The sequence below is a fragment of the Malania oleifera genome, chromosome 11 (genome assembly GCF_029873635.1).
Source record: "Malania oleifera isolate guangnan ecotype guangnan chromosome 11, ASM2987363v1, whole genome shotgun sequence".
NCBI classification, from domain to species: Eukaryota; Viridiplantae; Streptophyta; class Magnoliopsida; order Santalales; family Ximeniaceae; genus Malania; species Malania oleifera.
Window position 1 is genome coordinate 42,552,258 of NC_080427.1, and position 23,629 is coordinate 42,575,886.

The following is a 23,629-nucleotide window of genomic DNA, read 5'->3' on the forward strand; positions in this document are numbered from 1 at the left end:
CAAAGAGGGCTTCAGCCACATCTAAAACTGAGATATGATATGTAACATGTATTAAATAATAACTTCAAGAGTAGGTTAAAATCTCTAATTAATAATGTATTCTAGTTATAGAAAAAGGACAGCGACCGCCTGATACAAGTAACATACAACTTTGATTCACCAATTGTGATCATTTAATGAATTCGATATGAAGTAGGTAGGGGTCATGCCAGAAGTTTCATAGAACTAATTCCTTAATTCTTATTCGTCTCCCTTCTGGTTGCCCAATTGAGATGATCCACAACAGTTCCCTACCCTCTCAACCATGTATTTCTATATGACGAGTTATCGCGTAAAGAAGCATCATGAGGCTTGTATTCCATAACATAGCTATGTGGAAGCTTCAAGTGCCGTTTGATTGAATCTCTCAGTGCCATTACAGCCTGCTATGAAGAAAGAGCGAAGTCAACATGAGACGCATTCAACCAAAAGCAGAGCAACAAACCAACAAGGAAATGAAGAATGCTTCTTCTGTCGATTATTTTTCAAAAAGCAAGGTCAACATAGGATGTAAGATGCAAATTTAACCAAGCAGTAAGAAGCCAGCACACCCGCACCACCCAAAAAAGGGAGGAAGAATGCTTCTGCGGTCAATGGGGGCATGCTACAAATTAATGGATTACGTGGCTTTTTCTATTTGGGAGGAGGGAAGTAGGAATCACATGAGCTATTTGTAGGGTGGGTTCATTTACAATAACATGTTCAAGAACAATTTACAGATAGAAGGAATGATATTTCCTGACCTGATGATCAGATGCATTGCGATTCCACACGCTCAATATGTCCTCGTGAAAACGAATGCTAAGTACTGCACCACATACATTATCGCTGTAATCAAGTTGGTCACCGACCAAGGCCAAAACCTGCATCCGCATCAAAGGAATATCTTATACCAACCAGGCCATCTTGACCAAAAAAAGGAAAAGACCATCTCCACCACACATGAAAAGTGTGACTGATAAGGATTTGTCCATGAAATTGTTTAAGATAAAAATTTAGTCATATTTCATTATGGCTGTGCAAAAAACCAAGATTTCACGGCTTCATGAGACGCCATATTGAACTATAAACAAGTTCTTTTATCCATTCCCAATTTTTCAGCAGTAAAAATTGAAAATTCTAGCACAAAAATGAAAGCAAATAGGCTTGAAAATTCATTAAAGAAAGAATATACATAGTACTGGAAGTTCACACTTAAAAAGAAAACAATAAAACAAAAGAACACAACAATATTCAGGACCATCAATATGTTGAATAATTGGGTAAAATGGATGACCGTAACGATAGGTCTCTCCCTCTATTTATAATATATCAAAGCACAAACCAATGACCGTAATGTCCTTACTAACTCTCACTTGTTAACATAACACTCAAACACTAACACTGCTAAATAACTAAGATAACCGTCAACACCCTCAAGCTATAGCATATATATCATATGCTCATAATGCTCCTAGCTTGTTACAAATGAATTTAACATGAGCACTCCCGAAGGCTTTAGTAAATAAATCAGTAAGCTGCAAATCAGACTCCACATGAGTGGTGGTAATGAGCTCCTGCACAAATTTCTCCGAAACAAAGTAGTAATCAACATCAATATATTTTATCCGCTCAAGGAAAACTGGGTTGGAGGCAATATGAATAGCAGCTTGATTATCATACATCAACTCCATAGACCGAGAATGTGGAAAACCCAGTTCTTCTAACATGTTCTTCAGCCAAACAAGTTCACATGTAGTAGTCATGGCTCTATAATCTGACTTAGCGCTTGACCTGGCCACTACAGTTTGTTTCTTACTCCTCCAAGAAATCAATTTTCCACCAACAAGGGTACAGTATCTAGTTGTATATCTTCGGTCGGGAGGTGACTCAGCCAATCTGCATCAGTATATCCCTGAATATGGATGTGACCTCATTCCTAATATAAGAGACCTCTCCTAGGTGCACCTTTGAGATGTCATGCAAATTACTGCATCCCAGTGATTTGTTCTCGGAGAATCAAGAAACTGACTTGCAACACTTGTTGTGAAAGATATATCCGACCAAACGATCGTGAGATAATTCAGCTTTCTAACAAATTTTCGATATCATCTTGGGTTGGGCAACAAATCACCCATATCTAGCACTAGCTTACTATTAAGATCCATAGTGTATCAACAAGTTTGTATCCCAATAATCCAGTTTCATCTGAAAGATCAAGAACATACTTCCTTTGTGACAAGATGATTCCGATACAAAATCTCAATACTTCTATGCCCAAAAAATACTTCCAACAGTCCCAAATCCTTTGCCTAAAACTTAGTCTGCAAGAAATGATTTAGGCTATGAATACCTTGATCACCATCACCAGCAATCACAATATCAACCACATACAAAATAAGCAAAATCCTTCCAAATGAAGTATGACGATAAAATATAGAATGATCTACTGCACATTGTTGACGATTGAACTCAAGTATTATAGCACTAAAGCAATCAATCCCTGCCCTCGAGAGACTATTTTAAACTATACAGTGACTTCTTGAGTCGACACACTAAGCTTGACTCCCCCTGAGCAACAAACCTAGGTGGTCGCTCCATATAGACCTCCTCTTGAAGATCACCATATAGGAAAGCATTCTTCATGTCTAACTGGTATAGAGGCTAGTGATAGGTAATCTCTAAGGAGATGAACAAACTTATTGAGGCAAGTTTGGCTACAGGGAGAAGGTGTTTGAATAGTCCAGCCATCCAGGCCATATACCAGGTATATCCCTTAGCAACAACTAACAATTCGGGCCTTCAATCGAGCTAGGGAACCATCTAGATTAACCTTCACAGTGTACACCCATGACAACCAATCACAGACTTATTAGGAGGAAGACATACCAAGTCCCAAGTAAAATTATCCTGTAAAGCATGCATCTCTTCTATCATTGCATTCCTCCACCTAAAATGGGACAGGGCTTCAAATATAGACTAAGGAAGAGCAACAAAATAGTGGTACTAACAAATCAATAGTATAAGGGTGAAAAGAAATCATAAGAAACAAAATTAGAGATTCATGTTGGGTACAAGTGTGTATACATTTTCAAATAGCAATAGGAGGATCAACCACTTGGGGAAGAGGACCATCTAATGAGGGAACTAGAGGCATAAAAGTGGAAGTTGGAGGAGGCTTTCTTCCTTTGAGTCGTCGTGTTGCAGATTGGGAAGATCCAAGCAATGAGAAGGACTCAAATTGAATGAAGATGCAAGAAGACTGGATGAAGGAATTAAGTTAGGATCAGGAAAGTGAGGTTGAGGAAGAGACTCATCAAGGTAAATAGAACTCAAGGAAACAAAGTGGTGTAGCCTCAAAAAAGGTGACATCAACAGAGACAAAGAATCAATGTAAAGTATGGCTATAACATCGATATCGCTTTTGAGCATAGGAATATCACAAGAAAATACATTTGATAATGAGGATCCAACTTATCCGTTTTCTTGGAGTTAACTGATGGACAAAAGAGACAACCAAATATACAAGAAGGGAGAACTAAAGAGCCTTAGGGAAGAACTGAATATGGGATTTTACCACCAAGGATAGAGGATGACATTTCATTTGAGAGAGCAAGTAGTGAGCATGACATCACTCCAAAAAACTAAGGGAAATTCATTTGATAGAATAGGTTACGAGTGACTTCGAGAATATGCTTGTTTTTCTCTTCTACAACTCTACTTTGTTGTGGAGTGTGGGCACAAGTTGAGTGATGGATCATACCAAAATTAGATATATAGGTACTGAATTGGGTATTGAAATAATTCATAGCATTATCAATACGAAATATCTTGACTGACATATCCAACTAAGTTCTTATTTGAGAACAGAACGCAAAAAAGATATTTAACAACTCATAACAATATTTCATTAAATACGACCTAATCATCCTAGAGTAGTCATTGACAAATGTAACAAAGTACCAAAACCTCAATTTCAATGTGACGTGACTAGGACTCCAAACATCAGAATGGACAAGCATGAAAGGGCTGTCTACCCATTTGTTGACTCAGGAAGCAAAGGAACACCATAATGTTTTGCCAACTGACGAGACTCACACTCAAGACTAGACACATAACTCAAGGTAGGAACTAGCTGTTTTTAATTTGTCCAATGATGGATGACAAAGGCGACAATGGATTTGAAGCAATGTGGCAGCGGTTGTGCAAGCAAAGGGAGAAGAGAGCGACTGAAAGTAGTAGACTCCACGAGCCTCGCGTCCCATGCCAATCATCTTCCTTGTTATCAAATCTTGAATAATCACAGAATCAGGAAAGAAGATAATAGAACAATTTAGGGCCTTTGTAACTTACTAACTGACATGAGATTGAAAAGGGACTTAGGAATGTCTAGAATAGAAGAAAAAGAGATGGAGGGAGTAGGATTTATTGTTCATATCCCTTTAACTGTAGTTAACTTGGGTAGATTTTTAGGATACTGGAAGGCATAAAAGAAGTTGGTAACACTTGTCACATTGCCAGTAGCAGCAGAATCAATAATCCAAGGACAAGTGGGAGAGATACCAGAAGACATACGAACTATAGGGTTACCATTCTAAGCAAAAGATGCAATGTGATGAGATGCTTGTTGGAATGTTTGATATTGTAGGAACCTTGAATACTTTTCCTCTAAGATAGTTATAGTATGTTGTTCACCTGAACAAATGCCTGATGAAGGGAGCACACTTTTGGGATTTGAGGAAGCCATCTCAACACACACACAACCTTTGCAAATCAGAAATACAAAGCAAACAAAATGCTTTTGGGATTCCAAAAATGAAGTTCTGGACCAACCGAAACAACCACAATTGCACTTCTAGACAAACCGAAACAACCACAAGTGAACTTCTAGACCAATCGAACCAAACATAAACAAGTCAACCACTGATTCAACCACTATTTTTTTATTGATGTTAGCATACCAACCAAATTCAAAGCCCCTGAGTTCAAGAAATACAATGGGATTGGGTGCCCAACAATGCATCTTCAAATGTATGCACGCAAAATAATGACTCATGGAAAAACCACAAACTTTTGATCTACGTATTCCATGAAAGCCTAATGGGGCCTGCACTGTGTTGGTATGCCATATTAGACAAGAGCCAAATTCAAAGGTGGAAGGATTTGGCTAATGCCTTCATGCTTCAATACCGGTTCAACACAGACATAGCCCCCACCCGATCACAGTTGCAAGGGATGGAAAAAAGAACAAAAACATTCCGAGAATATGCCCAAAGATGGAGAGATATGGCAGCGCAGGTACAACCACCACTAGAAAACAAGGATATGGTGGAGTTTTTTTGTTGGAACATTTCAAGTTATCTAGGATGACAAGCTGCTAAGCCCTAGCCTAATAGATTTTGTTGAAATAGTCACCATGGACAAAAAAGTAGAAGTGGGCTTAAAGTCAGAAAAACTGGTGGACTGTGTTGCTCCTCATTCAGGGGATACGCATGGGAGGAGGGCCCCATACGGAAAGAAGGACAAGAAAGAATAGGAAGTAAGCATGGTCAGTATTGGGAGCAATAGGGGAACAGCTCAAGCCACTCAAACACCAGCAACATATCCCTCTATCACCTATCAACCATCACAAATCTATCAAGTCCAAACCAATGCACCCAATGCAAGAACAGAAGAAGCCAGTACCTCAACCCAGAAGGGATTTCACACAACTGCCCTTGCCGATGTCAGAACGGTATAGACAACTGCATGCCCATGGGAGATTAAACCTAATGCCAACAAAAAATTCAGAACTAGGAAAATGGGTAAACCCAAACCTCAAGTGTGAATTCCATATGGGAGCCTTAGGTCATAAGACGGAGAAGTGCTGGACACTGAAGCACAAGATCCAAGACATGATAGATGTCAAGCTTCTCATATTCCAGCCAAACAAGGAAGGGGGCAACCCCAATGTAAAGACCAATCCCTTACCTAATCATGAAGGGTCATCAATCAACCTTATTGAAGCTGAAACGATAACAAAGCATTACATAAATGCACTTGGGGAGGGTTACCAAGAGGTGCCAATGGATCAGAGCAGGCAACCCAGGATCCAACCAATCATTAATTTAACCCCAGTGATCGTCCATTACCAACCCAAGTAAACCACATCCCAGAAGGCGACCCCCTAAACCACAGTGATTCGGGACCAGCTCAATGAAATCGCACCCCAAAAAATTATACCTCAAACTACAGTTATCACCATCCAAACCCCAGCCCATTTTCCTTATGACTCCATCATGCAATCCCTTGGAGATATGAGACCTCAGTTAAGAACAAGGAAAATAATTCTAGTATAGCCAATGTCACAGGGATAGGAGGTATGACCCACAGTAGTGGATGCTACACCCTAGAAGATCTTGACAAAAGAAGAAAGGGGAAAGAAAAAACAGAAGAGGAAAGGCCCGAGTCAGAAGGTCACGGAGGAAGACGTCAATCAATTTCTCCAATACCTGAAGAATAGTGAATACAGAGTGGTACAGCAACTCCATCAAACACCAGCTAAAATATCATTGCTAAATCTGTTGTTGGCATCCGAAAAGCACCAAACAACACTGATGAAGATCCTTAACGAAGCCCATGTGCCACAAGTTGTGTCCTTGGACAAATTCCAAGATCTGGTAGGGTCCATTCTGACAAAAAATTATATCTCTTTTATTGATGAAGAAATCCCTCCAAAGGGGCGAGGACATGTCCATCCACTCCATATAGTGGTTAAATGCAATGCCATTGTCATCTCCCGGGTTTTAATTGACAATGGATCAACTCCGGACGTCTGCCCCCAACTCCATGCTTAAGAAGTTGGGCATAGACCAGTCCCAGATGTGTAGAAGCAGTCTGATAGTCCAAGCCTTTGATGGTACCATGAGGGAGATTATGAAAGAAATAGATCTGAATGTGGAGATTGGCCCTTGCACCTTCACTATAACATTTCACGTGTCATAAATCACTCCCTCTTTCAACATGTTGGGAAGGCCCTGGATCCACACTATAGGAGCAGTCCCATCATTGGAGTGCTCATATTATGCCTTTGGAGATAAAAATGAGTTTGGGGAGATGATCTTAGACTTTGCTATGTCATATGATTTTAGTATAATGAATACTTGCTTTAAGAAAAGAGAAGAAGAAGAAGAACACTTAATAACCTCTAAAAGTGGACAAAATAGAAGTCAAATAGATTTTTTTTTTAACTAGGAGGGTAGATCGTTTATCATGCAAGGATTGAAAAGTTATCCAGGTAAAACCCTAACGACACAACATAGAGTCTTCGTATTAGATATATGTATTAAAAAATGGGTAAAAAAAAGGATAAAATAAACCAATGTAGGAGAACTAGATGGTGGAACCTAAAAGGAGAAAATATAATAAAATTTAAAAATAAAATGATCAAAGATGGGGATTGGACCTTAGAGGATGGAATAGATACAAATACTCTTTGGAATAGATTAGCTAGCTCTATTAAAAAGATAGCAAAAGAGATTTTAGGTGAATCAAGGGGAAGATTCTCGAATAGCAAAGAGAGTTGGTGGTGGGATAAAGATGTACAAAAAATCATAAAGACAAAAATAATTTGGTATAAAACGTGGCAAATATGTAGAAACGGAGATAACTTTGAAAAATATAAGGAGGCAAGAAAAGATGCAAAAAGGGCCATTAGTGAAGCTAAATATAGATCATTTAAAAGTTTGTATGATAGATTAGGTACAAAAGAAGGGGAAAAAGATATATTTAGACTTGCTAAAGCTAGAGAAAGAAAGAGCAAGGACTTAGGAAATGTAAAACGTATAAAAAGTGAGGATGATATTGTCTTGATTAAGGACGAAGATATTAAAGAAAGATGGCGAAGTTACTTTAGTAAGTTGTTTAACGAAAACCAAATAGAAGGCTTAAACTTAGAATTGTCAAAAAGACTAAAAATATAAGATTTATTCACAAAATTAGAGTTAACAAAGTTAAGTTTGCACTAAAAAAGATGAAAAATGGGAAAGCTATGGGACCAAATAACATCCTAATTGAAGTTTGGAAATGCTTGGGTGATAACAGAATTATATGGTCAACTAATTTATTTAATACAATTGTAAAAACTAAGAAAATGCTAGATGAATGGAGGAAAAATACTTTAATACCTATATACAAAAATAAAGGAGATATTCAAAATTGTAATAACTATCGTGGAATTAAACTTATGAGTCATACTATGAAACTATGGGAAAGGATAGTTGAACAAAGATTAAGGTTAGAAACAAAGATCTCAGAAAATCAATTTGGTTTTATGCCTGAGAGATCTACCACAAAAGCTATTTATCTTTTAAGAAAATTAATGGAAAAGTTTAGGAAAAAGAAAAGGGACTTGCATATGATATTTATTGACCTTGAGAAAGCATATGATAGGATACCTAGGGAAATTCTATGGTGGGTTTTAGAAAAAAAGGGTGTATGTTGTAGGTATACCAATGTCATTAAGGATATGTACGATGAAATAATAACTAGTGTAAGGACTATAGATGGAGAAACTAGAGAATTTCCAATTACCATAGGTGCACATCAAGGATATGCTCTGAGTCTTTATCTTTTTACTTTAGTGATGGACCAATTGACTAAGAGTATTCAAAAGGAGGTTCCATGGTGTATGTTGTTTGCAGATGATATTGTATTAATTGACAAAACTTGGGACAAAGTAGAGGCTGAGTTAGAATTATGGAGAGAAGCTTTGGAATCTAGAGGCTTTAGGATAAGTAAAAATAAAACAGAATATATAAAATGTAATTTTAGTAATGATAGGAGGAATATTGTAGACAAAGTTAAACTTGATAATGAAGAAATAAATAACACTTGTAGATTTCGATACCTTGGATCTATTATACAAACTGAAGGAGAAATTGAAGATGATGTAATGCATAGAGCTAAAACAGGTTGGTTAAAATGGAGAAGTGCTTCAAGTGTGCTATGTGATCGTAGAATACCCTTAAAATTGAAAGGGAATGTTGGGCGATGAAGAAACATAATATCCAAAAAGTAAAAGTTGTCGAGATGAGAATGCTTAGATGGATGAGTGGTATAACATTGAAAGATAAATTAAGGAATGAATAAATTCGTGGTAAGTTAGGTGTAGCTCCTATAGAAGATAAGATAAGGGAGGGACGACTCAGATGGTATGGACACTTGCAAAGTAGGCCTTATAGTGCACCTATGAGGAAGAGTGATTTAGTTACTGTGGAAGGCAGTAGAAGGGATAGGGGTAAACCTAAAATAACTTAGGAGGAGATAGTGAGCAAGGATTTAATATTCTTGAATCTATCAAAAGAAATGGTCCATGATCACATAAATTGGCGGAAAATGATTCATATAGTCAACCCCACTTAGTGGAACTAAGGCTTGGTTTTGTTATTGTTGTTGTTATTGTTACATCCAACAGTCAGGTGTGGGAGGCATCAGAGGTCAGGTTTTCTAAAGTAAGCACGGTGGTAGCGGGACAAATGTTACTTCAAAATTACAGAGCAGGAGAAAGCTTGGACAAGCAATCACAAGAAATGACAGAACCAATCACAATAAGGGGGCACAGCGAAACGTTTTGACTGGGTTTTCGGTCGGGGTCAGAGGACGTGGTTCGTGTAGCTAAGGTCTGAAGAGAAAAGATGGCTAGCAAGGATTGGAGGAAGGAAACCAAATGAGCCACCACTGACTTTTCCTCCTCTCCAATATCATTTCCCCAAAACAGCATGTGTCATGTACCAAAAGAGGAATCAGTGGCAGTGAAGTTATCAGTACTGTTATAAGTTTGTACATTCTACAATCTTTAGACTAACTTTTTTATTTCCCTCAAAATCAATCTAAGCCCTTCTTCTTTGATCATTTTGCAACAACTTTGTGCTTGATAAAGTCCTAGCATTAAGAATTTGTATCCTGTCTTAAATGTACAACATGTGATTATTAATCAAAACTTAAATATATGTGAATTTAATAGTTCAGTGTATTTCATACTTATAATGCAACTTCAATTCTCTTCTTTAAAGTAAATGTATCTTTTTTACGTTCCTCTATCCAATCAATTTTAATCTTTTACATGTGATTTAAGATCCTATCAATGAATTTGTGTAACTCTTAAAATATGCATTTGTTTTTAAAATTGAATTAAAATAAATATAATCGATGAGTTATGATAATTATCTTATATTGTATTTGACGGATCATTTATAAGGAACATGATAATGATATGTATGAGTATTTTTTTAAAAACGAGCTTATGAGTGGAAGGAAAAATAAACCATTCAACTCTAATTCATGCACAAAAACAAAACATTCCCTATTAGCCTATCAAATTTGCTATAACAAATATAAATTATCTCTATTTAAAAATATTAAAAAAAAATTGAATAGTCCTAAACTATCAACTCTACATGTCCTGTGGTGGTTTTAATAATGTACCTTGATCCCCACATCTTTGACTAGTTATGTAAAGAAAACGGAGAAAACATGAGGCCTAAGGGAAAAAAAAAAATGCATGACACGCGGTACATGTGTCAACTTGTGAGTGGAATAAGATCACGATTGAACATGTTGACTTGATTGTTCATAGCTATTCATATATTTATTTATTTATTTATTTATTTAGTCTTATCGAATCTAGAGTTTGTTTATCATTTTATATATGTTCTCTAAAATCAAATATGAAACTTTTAATATAAAATTATATTTTAAAGCAAAAAAAACATAAATAATGTCCAATGGTACAAAAAGAAAAGTAGGAAAGAGGGGTTGTTTGGGATCATTCCAAATTTCCAAGAGTCCCTTTTAGTAAGGGTAGTTTTTTAATTTTATGCTATAGCTCTTATCTAATCTAAACTGGTATATATGTATGTTTGTGTGTGCGTGTGTGGGGCGACAAATAGTCAAATACAATTTTGTGGGGGCAACTTCCACGTAACTACTACTGTGGTAGAATCCATAGCCTTTGTCTCATTTAAGATCTCTTCTTCGACATTTCCCCTTCCCTCTCTTACCCCCTCCCCACTCCCCAATCAAATCACCCACCCAAATATATAAAAAAGAAAATAAAATAAACTACAAGAACTAAAGAGTAAGGACCTACTGCTATACAACTAAAGTCCGCTGTTGGCGCGCAATGAAGGTCTTGTCATCACCCACATGTGTATTCTTGACATGTTGGGGAAAAGGCACATTGAGCTACGGTATCAATCATGGGAGATGGATTCCTTTTATGTCTATCTCGAGCTATGCCCACCCCACTCGCATGAGCGGCTCGGTATCTATCTTTAAACTGGGCCTCGACCCTATACAATGCCGCGCCATTGGACCACATGTCCTCCCCGCAGCCCTTGCTTCTCCTTCAGGAGCAGTAGATCTTTACAGTTCGAACGGTGCAAATTGTTGGTGTACAAGTTCAGATTGGTGTGAGTGATCAATGGGGAGTCTTTTCTTTCTCTTTCTATTTTGGTTAAAAAAAAACAGGATGGTGCAAGCATGTGGAATGGAAAGGCATAAGGAAAGAAAAGGTAGATTGGGACCTGGGGGATGAGTGAGTGAGTGAGTGTTCAATGTTCAGTGTTCACGTGAATGCCAATGATGTGCACACGTGTGGTGAAAAGATGGACCATCCACCTCACTGGTCCACTGCTGCTGTACCAGATATTATCTTCCCTATTCAAATTCATGCGCACATACACACGCCCCACATGCATCCACATGCATGTACATATGTGATGTGTGTGAATATGCATAATGTATGCATGTGTGTATGTGGGAGTATGTGAAATGAGTGAATGAATGCATGCATGCGTAGGTATGCATGTATGAGTGTATGTGTACATGCATGTGTGCTGTGTATGCTGATGCATGTAGGGCATGTGTATGTGTGCATGAATACATGTTGTGCGTGCATGTGTGTGTGTGTGTGTGAGACATGTATGTGTGCATGAACACATGGTGTGCATGCATGTGGGTATATGCATGTGAGTTTGTGTTAGGCATGTACATATGTAAGTATGCATGTACACGTGTGCATGAGTATAGATGCATGAATGCATGCGTATGTAAGTGAGTATATCATATGTGAGTTTGGACATGTGCATAGTATATATAATAATTATGTGATGTATGCGAAGGATGTAAATATGGATGGACGTGTGCATATATATATATATATATATATATATGAATGTGTGTGTGTGTTTTATTGTGACTGACAGTGCATGTGTGACCTGTATATACATATATATATATATATATATAAATGTGCATGGACCAGTGAGTGTATCAGTGCATGTGTATAAACATATATAAATGTGTGCGTATACTAATGTATGTATTAATACATGTGTGCTATATATACATATATATAAATGTGTGTGCCTTAGTGTGTGTATCAGTGTGTGTATGCATATGAGCATGATGGTTTAATATGTATTTTATTATACCTTTACCGCAAATTCAAAAATTACAAAAATAGAAAATTCTTGAAAAAAAATCTAAAAAAATATTTTTTTTCAGTGTTTTTTCCCAATTTTAAATATGGTCGATGATGAAGTCCTAGATTTTCCGAAACTCATGCATTTCACCACGTTTCATTTCAAACTCTTTAATGGTCAAGCTCACTTTTTTCAAATACTGGTAATACAGGCCCGATTTCGTTTTTTTCCTTAAAACTTTGATTTCCCAGGTCGATAATAAAAAAAGGTCGTACCTAGGGGTGTACAAAAATTACCAAAAAACCGAAAATCAGACCAAAACCGAACCGAAACCATAAACGGTTCGGTTTTTCGGTTTTCAGCTTTGATTGCAGTTTTCAAAAAATTAAAAAGTTTAGTTTCGGTTTCGGTTTTGGTTTTATGTTGAAACCGAACCGAAAAGAACCAAAAAACCGATTTATATATATAAAATATGACTAGTAAAAATATAGCATGCAATATAGCCATATAGCCACTATAGAAAATAAAAATCCTCAATAAATTTTTAAGAACTTTATGAAAAATAAAGGTTATTTTTGTTAAAAGTGCCCAACATATTTTATTTTGTTAAAATTATGAGTCCCTATAAAAAATTAAAATACTCAATAAATTTTCAACAATTTTATGAAAAATAAAGGTTATTTTTTTTGTAAAAAAAATAAGTTTAAAACCGAAAAACCGCAACCGAACCGCCACATTTTCGGTTTTCAATTTAAGCATAATTTCAGTTCGGTTTCGGTTTTGGTTCGGAAATCCAAAAACCAAAAATTTTGGTTCGGTTTCGATTTTGGCCAAAACCGAACCGCACCGAACCGTGTACAGTCCTAGTCGTACCCAGTGCACAAGGCTCCCACTTTGAGTGGGGTCTGGGAGAGGTGGATGTCGGCAAGCCTTACCCCCATTTTTGGAGAGGCCACTCCCAAGTCTCGAACCCGAAACCACCCGTATCGAGGTGGAGGCACTTGTCATCGATAATACAAGCACATAAATAATACAAGCACAAGAATTTTACAAGTCAAAGATTTTCTTTTCACCAAATCACCATCACCTTCATCATCATACTTTCATAAAAAACTTAGGGTATTCTGAGGCTAATTCCCCTTTTCAAGCAAGAGTATGCCACGACTCTCAGCCCTGTTGTTGGGGCTCTTGGACAATGATTCTCCATTGGATTTTCCTTCCTTTCTTCCTATTCTTTTTATTTCTCAATTAGGACACACCCATACATAGTGGTAACCGTTCTTCAAAAGGGTGTTGTAGGGTGTTGGACGGCTAATCCCCCCTAGAATGGTTGGTCTACCACCTTTCCTACGAAATGTACTCCCAAGCTTCTTTGGACCGTAGACCTTTTTAGGGTTTTTCCTTTGTCTTCCCTATAAAAAAAATAATAATAAAGGCGGCGACTCCGCATTTTTCAATCTTTTGTATTTTCTTGAGTCTCTTCCACCTTCATTTAACTATCTAGTTCTTGGGATCGCCATGTTACAAAATTTACCATCCGTTGGCGCACCCCCGGACCAGAATCCGGTGTCGGCAAGCTCAATGGAGGAAAATATAAATCTAAGGTGCATTAAGCTTTGTTTTGAGGCAATCTTCAGCCTCAAAGTTAAACTTAGCAAAACTGAGTTAATAAATTTAGGAGAAAAATTGAAGGATGCTCACCTAATATGGAATGCAATTTTGTGTCTCTTCCATGATGTACTTAGGCTTGCCTCTTGGGGCAAATACAAGAAGAAGAGTGTGCAAGAACGCATCATCAACAAACTTGAGAAAAAAAAGAACTGCCTAGTGGAAAAGAAATTTTTATTTGGTATATGGCTCACTCTCACCAAAAGTATTGAAGGATGCTCACTCTCTATGGGATGCAATTTTGAGTCTCTTCCATGGTGTATTTAGGCCTGCCTCTTGGGGCAAATACAAGAATAAGAATGTGTGAGAACGCATCATCAACAAACTTGAGAAGAAAAAAAAAAAAACACTACCTAGTGAAAAATAAATCTTTTATCTAGTATATGGCCCACTCTCACCAAAAGTACCATGGCTAATCTTCCTATCTATTTTATGACCCCTCCTTTTCACCATTCCTAGCTGTGGCAAGTTGGCCTGGGAACATTCAAAAAAGATTTTTATAGGCTAACGCTCGAGATGTTTTCAAGTATTACTAATTTACAAGGTCAAATGGCAGGTGGTTAAACAAAATCAGTATTTGAGGGCTTGGGCATTTAAATCCTTTGTTAGCTTCAACAGGGCTTTCCTAGGTAAATGGAATTGGCAATTATAGTTGAAAACGAAAGCTCATGGAGAAAGATTATCATCTCCAAGAACAGTTTAGTGGGGAATGAGGTCCACAAAGGAAGTTAAAGGATTGCATAGCGTAGGAGTTTGGAGATGGATTAGGAATGGATGGGATGATTTCTGGAAACATGTGGCTCTTCTTGTTGGGAAAGGAAATTCAATCCTAATCAGCATGAAACATGATGTGGAAATCAACCTCTCCAGGTTCAATTCCCATAGCTCTTTGACTTACTTGGCGAAGGACCACTAATGTCTCAAGCATAAATTGAATTAATGACAAGGTAGTCTCCATGGTTTTCAGAATCAGAGTCACCTAACGCTTCACAAAATGCTGTTGGCATCAATGCCTCCCAAAACCATTGACAATATCTTGTATGTAACCAGTTCACTTCTGTATCTTTTAATACAGCTTGATATGGTTCCGTAACAGCCATTGTAGCCAGTTACATCTCGGCATGTCACTACCGTCCACTACAGGCTGTAATGACTCGTGTGAATTGCTTTAACAATTTTGTACACAAATATTGTTCATTTGTTGGACCATAATTTACAAACTATATTCACCAAATTTATAAATAATTAAACACAAGTTAATTAAAGATATTACACAAGAAAAAATCATACTTCAGAAGTTTTTTTGCTGGTTAGAGTTTGTATTTGTAACAAACATCTAGATCCTTCAATTGCAAAAGATAGAATCAAACTTAAAGTTGAAGGAACATAGACTCCTGTTGCTAATCCATACCGCTTATATCTTTGATTAGATGTTTATGCTTTTATATGGATATGCAATGAAAAACAAATCATAAAAATGTTCCCTCTTTGATGTTTCATTATTTTATGATATCTTAGCTTAGGTTAGAATGTGAGACTTATGCTCAATAAAATAATGAATTGTAATAGCTACAAAGATTTTCTCCTCCTTTCCGCTGCTCGTTTCCTGAGCTCTAAGGACTGAAATCTGGTCCTTCCCATTCTTGAAATCTGGCCCTGACTTGTCTGACTCCCCATTTCCCTATCCAGCATCCTGACCTTCGCCACTTACCTTCTGAATAGAACCCAAGGAATGACGACATCCCCTAGACTCCTCATTAGAATCCAACTAAAAAAAAAACCTAACTCTCGGGCTTGCTCAAGTAAATGGCCCAATTTATATAAAAAATAAATACCCTTCTTATCACTTAGTTGGGCTAGGTCCAAAACAAGAATCATACCTCCCGACCCATATCTCTTTGCTTCCTCTCCCCTGAATGCAACCCAAACAGCCTCTCAAACGAACAACTCCTCCATCAGAACCCTAGCTACCTTCTCAAGCAAATCCAACTAGTTAACGAAGATTGCAGCATTCGGAGGTCACTGACTGTTCGATGACTGGTTGGCTATGGTTGGTTCCGACAAATTAACAGCAACTGCTGCGGACTTCGGAAGCTCAGCCATGTTCATCTAAACTACACCATCACACCTACAGCACCTATCCTCCTTGCCAGAACTCGATCTCCAAAAAGGGCTTGACAATTGCAACCCTCGCCTCCATCTATGTTACCTTCTACCTTCTAGCATGACCTGCCTCCGTGATCTAAAACACAGATGACGGATGACCATCTGCAACGATAACACACAAATCTTTTCATAACTCCTTCGCCAAGTCGCAGAAAACACTCATGTCTCCTACAATTCCAACCCAACCCTAACTCGAGGAACATGAGCACCTTCGTCCACCTAATCGACAACCAATAGTTTGTAATATCCTTGTGAAAACTCCGAATACTGCTCTCCATCTGACCAAAAACCAACAATCTTTGGCAAACCACAAAACAGCCTCTTCCGCTAACTTATTCCCAACTGTTACAAATAGCATTCTTCTCAAGCACGAGCAAAGGTGATCTCCCCTCACCCTTGTCTAGATGCAGATCGAAGGATTTTTTTCCTTTGATCTGAATCACTCAGCTCATCATAACCTAAACCAATTTTAGTCACTGCCAATGCACGAGGGGGGTGGCAGAGGAATATTATCACAAGGGGAAGAGAGGGAGAGTGACTGGGTGAGAGAGATGAATAGGGCCATTTTCCAACTCCTTCCTCTTAGTTCTATGATGAGACTGGTGATCTTTGTTGGCTTGATAATGAGTGCTGCAGTTTTTTTGTTTGTTTGCTTTTCTTTCTTATTATGTTTTTTTTTTTTTAATTCTCTATTTGGTTTGTTCCAGAATAACTCTAGGGTGATGTTTTTCTCCTTTTTGTATATTCCTAATCTATTAATTAATTTTCTTCTTTTCCTATCAAAAAAAATTTTTTATATGGCGTTAGGGCTGAAATTCATGAGGACGTGGCTAAATAGAAATTAACTAGTGGAGGCAGTTTTATCATGAAATTCTTTCATGAGGATAACCCAAGCAGAATACTGGACACCAATGTACCTACTATCCCTACAAAACAATTAAAAGAAGAAATATATATTAAGATAGGAAGAGAATACAAGCAAAGAAGGGCGACGACTCCTCCAAAAACTAAAGCTAAAAAAGCAACCCCAAAGCATAACTGTCCACCAACACAAAGGCCTCACCAGCACTACCAAAGAAAACCCTTTTCAGACCCTTTCCATCATAATTAATAGAGCATTGCAAATTTTCCAAATCCCTTTGACCCTTCTTAGCCTTACTTCTACCATCATCCAAGAGAATTTCCTATCCCTCTGAATTAGCTAAACACAAATCAATATTATCCAACAATTGTTGAAACTAAGAACCAGGAACAGGCTCATCCTTGCCTATTTCATACTTCCTTGAACCTGAAAAAGTCCCTCCGAAGAATCTGATTTTGAGCCAAGTTGTTCATGAACCTCAATAGAAAGTAACCATCCATCATTATCAAAGTCACTGTCCAACTCACTCTCTTTGTCTGAAGCATCACTCCATTTCTTCTTTCCAATAGAATTTCCTTCACTAGCCTTTTATTGTAGATCAATTTTAGACCCAGACAAAGGCTCCTTAATGTAAAAGCTACCATTGCTGTGCCTTCTCAAAAGCCTAACTTTCCTTGCATATGGATTAGAAGACCTCAAAAAACCCAATTGAGGTCTTTTCTTCCATACTCTTCTGCCCCCATCAAGAAAAAACCCATGGTAATGCGGACTTTCTGGTGATCTGAGATTTTGCGTCCCCATCTATCCCCACCTTGTTTTCACTCAAACTCTCATTGTCTCAATTTCCAGGCTGATTCGCAATTGAATTAAACTCCTTCTGCACATTGAGACCTTCTGTGTCCACCAAAAGAGGATATACACTGCCCACTCATGCAAACCCTTTTCATCAAGAGAAAAAAGTGTTAAGAAGCTGATTCTTCTCCACCTGCTCACTCTGCCCTTAATCCAAACCAGCAGGTCCCCCACCCCCTTTCAAGGCACACCGTATCATAAGCCTCAGCTATACAACCCTCAGCACTCCCAGTCTGCTTTAAATTGCAGATCAGCTTGAGGAGTATTTAACTGCACAGCCACTTTGCTTGCACACTGGGCTGCTGGAGCATAGGCTTGTAAAGAGGACATAGCTCCATTATGGGCCAAGGAAATTTCTTTTGCATTATAGACTTAAAAAACCCTTAAAGCTCCCTTAACAGCCCAACAAGCTGTAACTGTCACAAATCTCTCTTAAAAACCTCTGGCTTATTTCCCAATAGTTGGGCCAAATGGATAGAGATACTAAGTATGCCTGGCCCAGCTAAATCAAAATCCACTCCACCCTCTGGAGCCTTCACGATCATCCCCTTGCCCACAGAAACTCTAATTTCCCCAAAAGCTCCAGGACAACAAAAAATGTTTTCTTTGCTTGGGAAGCAGCCTGGATAGAGTTGTTAATATTTCTAACTTGCACAAAAGAGGGAAGATTTTGGAAATCAGATGTCTATCAATCAAAGAACAATGAGAAGCTATCTGGCATTTCCTCCTTCATTGTTCTTGGACAAAGGAGCTTTGAACCACTGCACCCTCAAAAACAGGTCTGCTTTGAGTAAAAGCTGACTCAATTACCCAATAATTATGGCTAGTTCAGGCATCAAAAATTTTTTTTTTTTTTTTTTTTTTTAAGGCGGCACAGCCCATCCCCTCACTATTTTTTGATAGTGTAGAGGAAAAGAAATATGAGAACTTTTCAGGGACATGAAAGCTATAACTGTTGGCTCAAAGCAAGATAGCTTAAAATTTTAACTTTAGTAACAATGGTGGTGACATTGAATCATTTTTTGAATTTCTTGATTTTTGTGTGTGCAGGGATCCGCAACCCTTGACACCCCATTTAATTACATCTTCCCTCTTTCACTGATCAAAAAAATTAAATAGAAGCAGATATGACTTACCAAGGGCAGCCCAAAAAATCATACATCATTGTCTCATGCGCCTTACACCAATTACCAACTAACTAGGGATGACCCCATTTAGCTTTCATAAAGTTAGATACCATTGGCAAGATTTTCAAAGTAGAATGAAAGCACTGAATATCAGTTATTTCTTTTCCAAATATTGGAGTTTTTCAAATGGGCAATTGACTACTAATGAGATTTCAAATGTTAAAATTCAGAGTGACACAGAATGAAAACCTTTTGAAATGGTTAGGACTTAGGAGTGACTTCCATAACAACAAAGAGGAACAACAATTCAATTGAAACATGAAAATAGCATAGCCATCAGACAATCCTAACAAAGAAAACCATATTCCATCTTTCATCTTACCAAATCCTCCCAAAAGCGACCTGACACAACCTTCTTAAATCGTATGATCCATTTACCACCATTGCAGTTAGGAGCATCCTGATTAAATGACAAATTTAACGTCATAATTATGTTAGTATTCCATCAAAAATTTCTTGATACTAAGGATATAAATAATTACAAATATAAAGAAAGAAACCATTATGATTAATTAGAACAAGAAAATGCAATGTCAGATTTCAAAAGTTTACCTCCCACAAGGGACGAATTCCCTCCTTGAAAAGATGCAAATCGGTAGGGCTCGGCAAAGAAGATGGTCGTGCCAAATGGCAATAGCAGACCCAAAAGCTTTCAACCTATAAAAGCAGTACGGTTCAAAATCTACCTTACATTAAGGACATGCATATTTAATTGTACCTCAGATATTTAAAGAAATTTACCGTACTAAATTCCACAATTTTTTTTATATTGTCTTCATATGATGTTTGAGTTCGAACTCCAGGCGTTCGCCGAGTGTACCAAAATACAAACTTGTGCTGATCACAGGTATAATAAGCAAAATCAGTAAGCAAGAAACCGTAATCATGTGAATTTGAGAAATCAGAAAATAATAAAGAATGATGCATGCATGTTAGACAAGGGTGCATATGCATGATCAAACCACAATAACATATCACCACCCTGATAGTACCCTTTTCATGTTTCAATAGTTGAGGAACAAACTCTATAGATCATGATATTTAAAAATTTAATGAATGCTATGGCTGTTTCAGATGGTAATACTCTGATATGCTACGCAGTGAGTCTACCAAGTCAACAAATACTTGAACTTCTATCTTAGCATGTGACAACCAAGCATTCCCTCCCTTCCCGAAAGGGAAAAAAATATATAAATAAAAAAGTGGCTGCATTATTGACTTAAAAGGGAGGAGGACATGGCATGAATGTTCACCTTCCTATGACAGCAATGACACCTCTTTTTGGCAGGTTACATTTAAATACCTCTCACTAAAAGGTGTATCAAAGTAGTTCTGAAGATTCAAAGCCTCTAATAGTGCATCTCATGATTGCTTAGCTGCAAGAGATTGTTTTGAAGGATGGATATTCAAGGAGGGAGGTGAAAAGCACTCTCAAAATAGCATTCACAGAATATGATTAACTTGAGAACTAAAACAAGTGGTCTTAAATCATTTCTTCTATTGGACATGTTTAATGAGACGCCAGCAGCTTTCTTGTTTTGTCAATTGAAGTTGTGGATATGGGTAAAAAGATCTAACTTATTGTCTCCTGAGCTCTCCTATGATGGCATGACATCAACTACAGACAAGCTACTTTAGGAAACAACGCAAGGCCAGTGAAAGTCAGGTTATCTATGAAGCATGGAGTTCGATAAGTAGCTGCCAAATAATTCCAACAATTTGTCTCACAGATTTCAGACCAATGGCAATATCTGTTCAGGGAATGTATTTGTTTGCCATTGCAAGATTACAGTGCTAACTGAAAGGCTCTTTTTCACTCAGTGGTGTCCAAATCCTTTGGGGTACTTGACTAATCCGCCTAAATAACAGGCCACCTCTTAACCCCATTCTACTTAAAATACTAAGCCTTAATATCAATTGGAAAGTCGTGATCCCCAATGCTCATATCCCTGTATCTAACCAGGAAAACTCGAGTTTACAAATTGAGCTACCTTTGGGCGGCTACTAATTAAAAAGGAACTGAAGAGAGCTTGTTTCATATCAATGCTAATAAAAACAGTTAGGTGTGCCCATGGGACCTACCTTAAATAAATCATTGCCACTTTTCATCCCAGTAGCTCTAACAATACATCAGCTCTAATGATTCCCACATTGTGTTCTTCATAATATGTACCCAGAAGAAATTATTGGTGCTCTATCAACTTCCTTTAAAGATAGTTTTTTGAAGTATGTAATGGAGAAAGTTTTTTTTTACTTGCGAAAAAGGCTTAAGATTCCCATTTCCAATTTTCCAAAGAATTGCAAAAAACGCCACATTGTTTTCCAGAACGAAGCAGAATGTTGCATTTTCACAAAGAATTGCATAAGTTTTTCAACATCGTATGGAGAACCTAGGGTCCGTTTGAATCAAGGATTTTGATTGGGAAAAGTAAAAGAAAGGAAAGGAAAATAAGGAGGAAACTCATTTTCCTTTGTATTTTCCTTCTCTATTGAATACTAACAAAAATGAAAGTTTATTTTAATAAGACTAAAAATTAGGAAAAATTAAATATTAATGATGTGTAAAATCAAAATTGTATTCATAGATTTGGTATATTTTTATTTTCCTTCTCGCTTTCCTTGACCACCAAACATGAAAATGTGGAGCCCTTGATATTTTCCTTTCTGTTTCCTAATATTTCTCTATATCAAACGGAGCCTAGGAAAACTGAAGAAGAAAGAGGCATTTTTGTAATTTTAGGAAAATTGAATAAAAATGAAATATGTTTTCCAGAAAGAAGCAGACCTCATATTTTCTTAATAAAAAATTGAACAATTTAAATAACACTTCAAATTTCTCTGTGAGAACAGCAAACCTCACTGACCCGAATCATTACATTCTGGAAAACAAACACATCATCATCAGAAACCTAAATGTCTTAAAAAGAATATTCGTCAAAAATCCGTCCATCATATACAGCAATCAGTACAGTAATCAGCAACACTCGACCCATTTGAAACAATAATTGACAAATTTGGACTGACTTCACACCAAACAGATCTATTGCAAACTAACATAAACAAAGGAAAAGACGAGCTTTCGGAATCCATGGCTAATCCACAGCAACTGGAGATGTGCTCAAAAGAATAGAAGCAATCGAGCAAAGCGCACCAATCAATAAAACAATACCCGCCAAATGGTGTTGTGTGCGCGCGCGCGCGTGTGAGAGAGAGAGAGAGAGAGAGAGAGACCTTCAAAGGATGTAAACCAGCTTTGAGCTCGCGAGCGTAGCGTTCCCGATCCTCGGCTTCTTTATCTTTATCTGCGGTGGGGAGAGATGGATCCGCAGGGGGCGGAGCATACAAAGCCTTGTTGTTCTCTCCTTCTTTCTTCTCTGCTCCATCCATTTGAACTCCTCAGTCTCGCAACCACACAAACCCTAAATCTCTCTCCGTGTCTCGATCGATGGAGCAACCCGACACCGACGAGAACTTACCACAGAAGCCAAGCCCGCTCCTACGCTCCGATAAAAGGCCCCAAACGATCGTGCTCCTTTGGCGAGAGGGAGTGCGAACTGCGCCCCGTCGTCCTTTTGAAATATTTTGAGTTTAACGCGTTTGGTATGAAAATGAAATTGATGTTGAACAATTGAACAAATGAATTTGAAGGCGACGCGAGAAAGGTTAAATCAAGAAACGTATCACTTTTTGTTAGGTCCCTCTTTAATTGTTCAACATAAATTAACGCGCTAAGAGGTCATGCATCTTTTCTAAATTAATAAATAAACATATTCACGGTAAGTAAGATGTAACTTCTTAAAAGGTAAGATAAAAGAGTGACGATTCAAATGGTATGAACACTTGCGATGTAAGTCTTATAACGTACCAGCGAGAAAAAGTGAGTTAGTTATTGTGGGGCAGTAAAAGAGGTAGGGGGAGATTTAAAATAACTTTGAATGAGATAGTGAGTAAGGATTTAATATCATTGAATATGTCAAAAGAAATGGTCAATGATTGCATAAATTGGCGAAAAATTATTCATATAATCATCACCTAGTGAGACTTAAGGTTTGATTTTGTTATTATTGTATTATCTTTATCATAGGAATTGACATTTATAAACTCAATGATAGCGCATATAAAGACAATCAATGACTTCTTATTATTTATATAAACCTATTTCATTATATCTCTAATCACATATATTGGGTTACCATCACCTTTGATATTTGATTATAATCATAAATTCCCCTTGATGAGTTACATTTTAGCTTTTTACACAGTGATTTAGTTAGAGAATCTCCTAAATTCATCTCTAAGCTCACATAATATAGGAAAATTACCCCCTCATTCACTAGCTACTTTATAACTATATCTTGGGCATAAATGTCTATTTTTTCCATTATAAATTTTATTTGTCGTACAAGTTATTA

General features: G+C 37.4%; 1 protein-coding gene across 1 annotated transcript; it reads right to left on the reverse strand.

Annotated features, from left to right (window-relative positions):
- Positions 1–35: 35 nt before the first annotated feature.
- On the reverse strand, positions 36–22,946 carry LOC131167860 (eukaryotic translation initiation factor NCBP). The gene is made up of 6 exons (XM_058126872.1): positions 22,449–22,946; positions 19,959–20,054; positions 19,770–19,874; positions 19,540–19,617; positions 783–902; positions 36–422 (listed from the first exon to the last, which is right to left on the reverse strand). The coding sequence occupies exons 1-6, from the start codon at positions 22,602–22,604 to the stop codon at positions 291–293; spliced, it is 687 nt and encodes a 228-aa protein (XP_057982855.1). The 5' UTR covers positions 22,605–22,946; the 3' UTR covers positions 36–290.
- Between the last annotated feature and the right edge of the window lie 683 nt (positions 22,947–23,629).

Bases quoted from the DNA above. Each gene is read 5' to 3' on its own strand.
- LOC131167860 (XM_058126872.1), bottom strand. From the start codon at position 22,604: ATGGATGGAGCAGAGAAGAAAGAAGGAGAGAACAACAAGGCTTTGTAT. The intron at 19,875-19,958 runs GTAAATTTCTTT...CTGCTTTTATAG, and splicing joins AAATTGTGGAATTTAGTACG to GTTGAAAGCTTTTGGGTCTG. The intron at 423-782 runs GTCAGGAAATAT...TCTTCATAGCAG, and splicing joins GCAATGCATCTGATCATCAG to GCTGTAATGGCACTGAGAGA.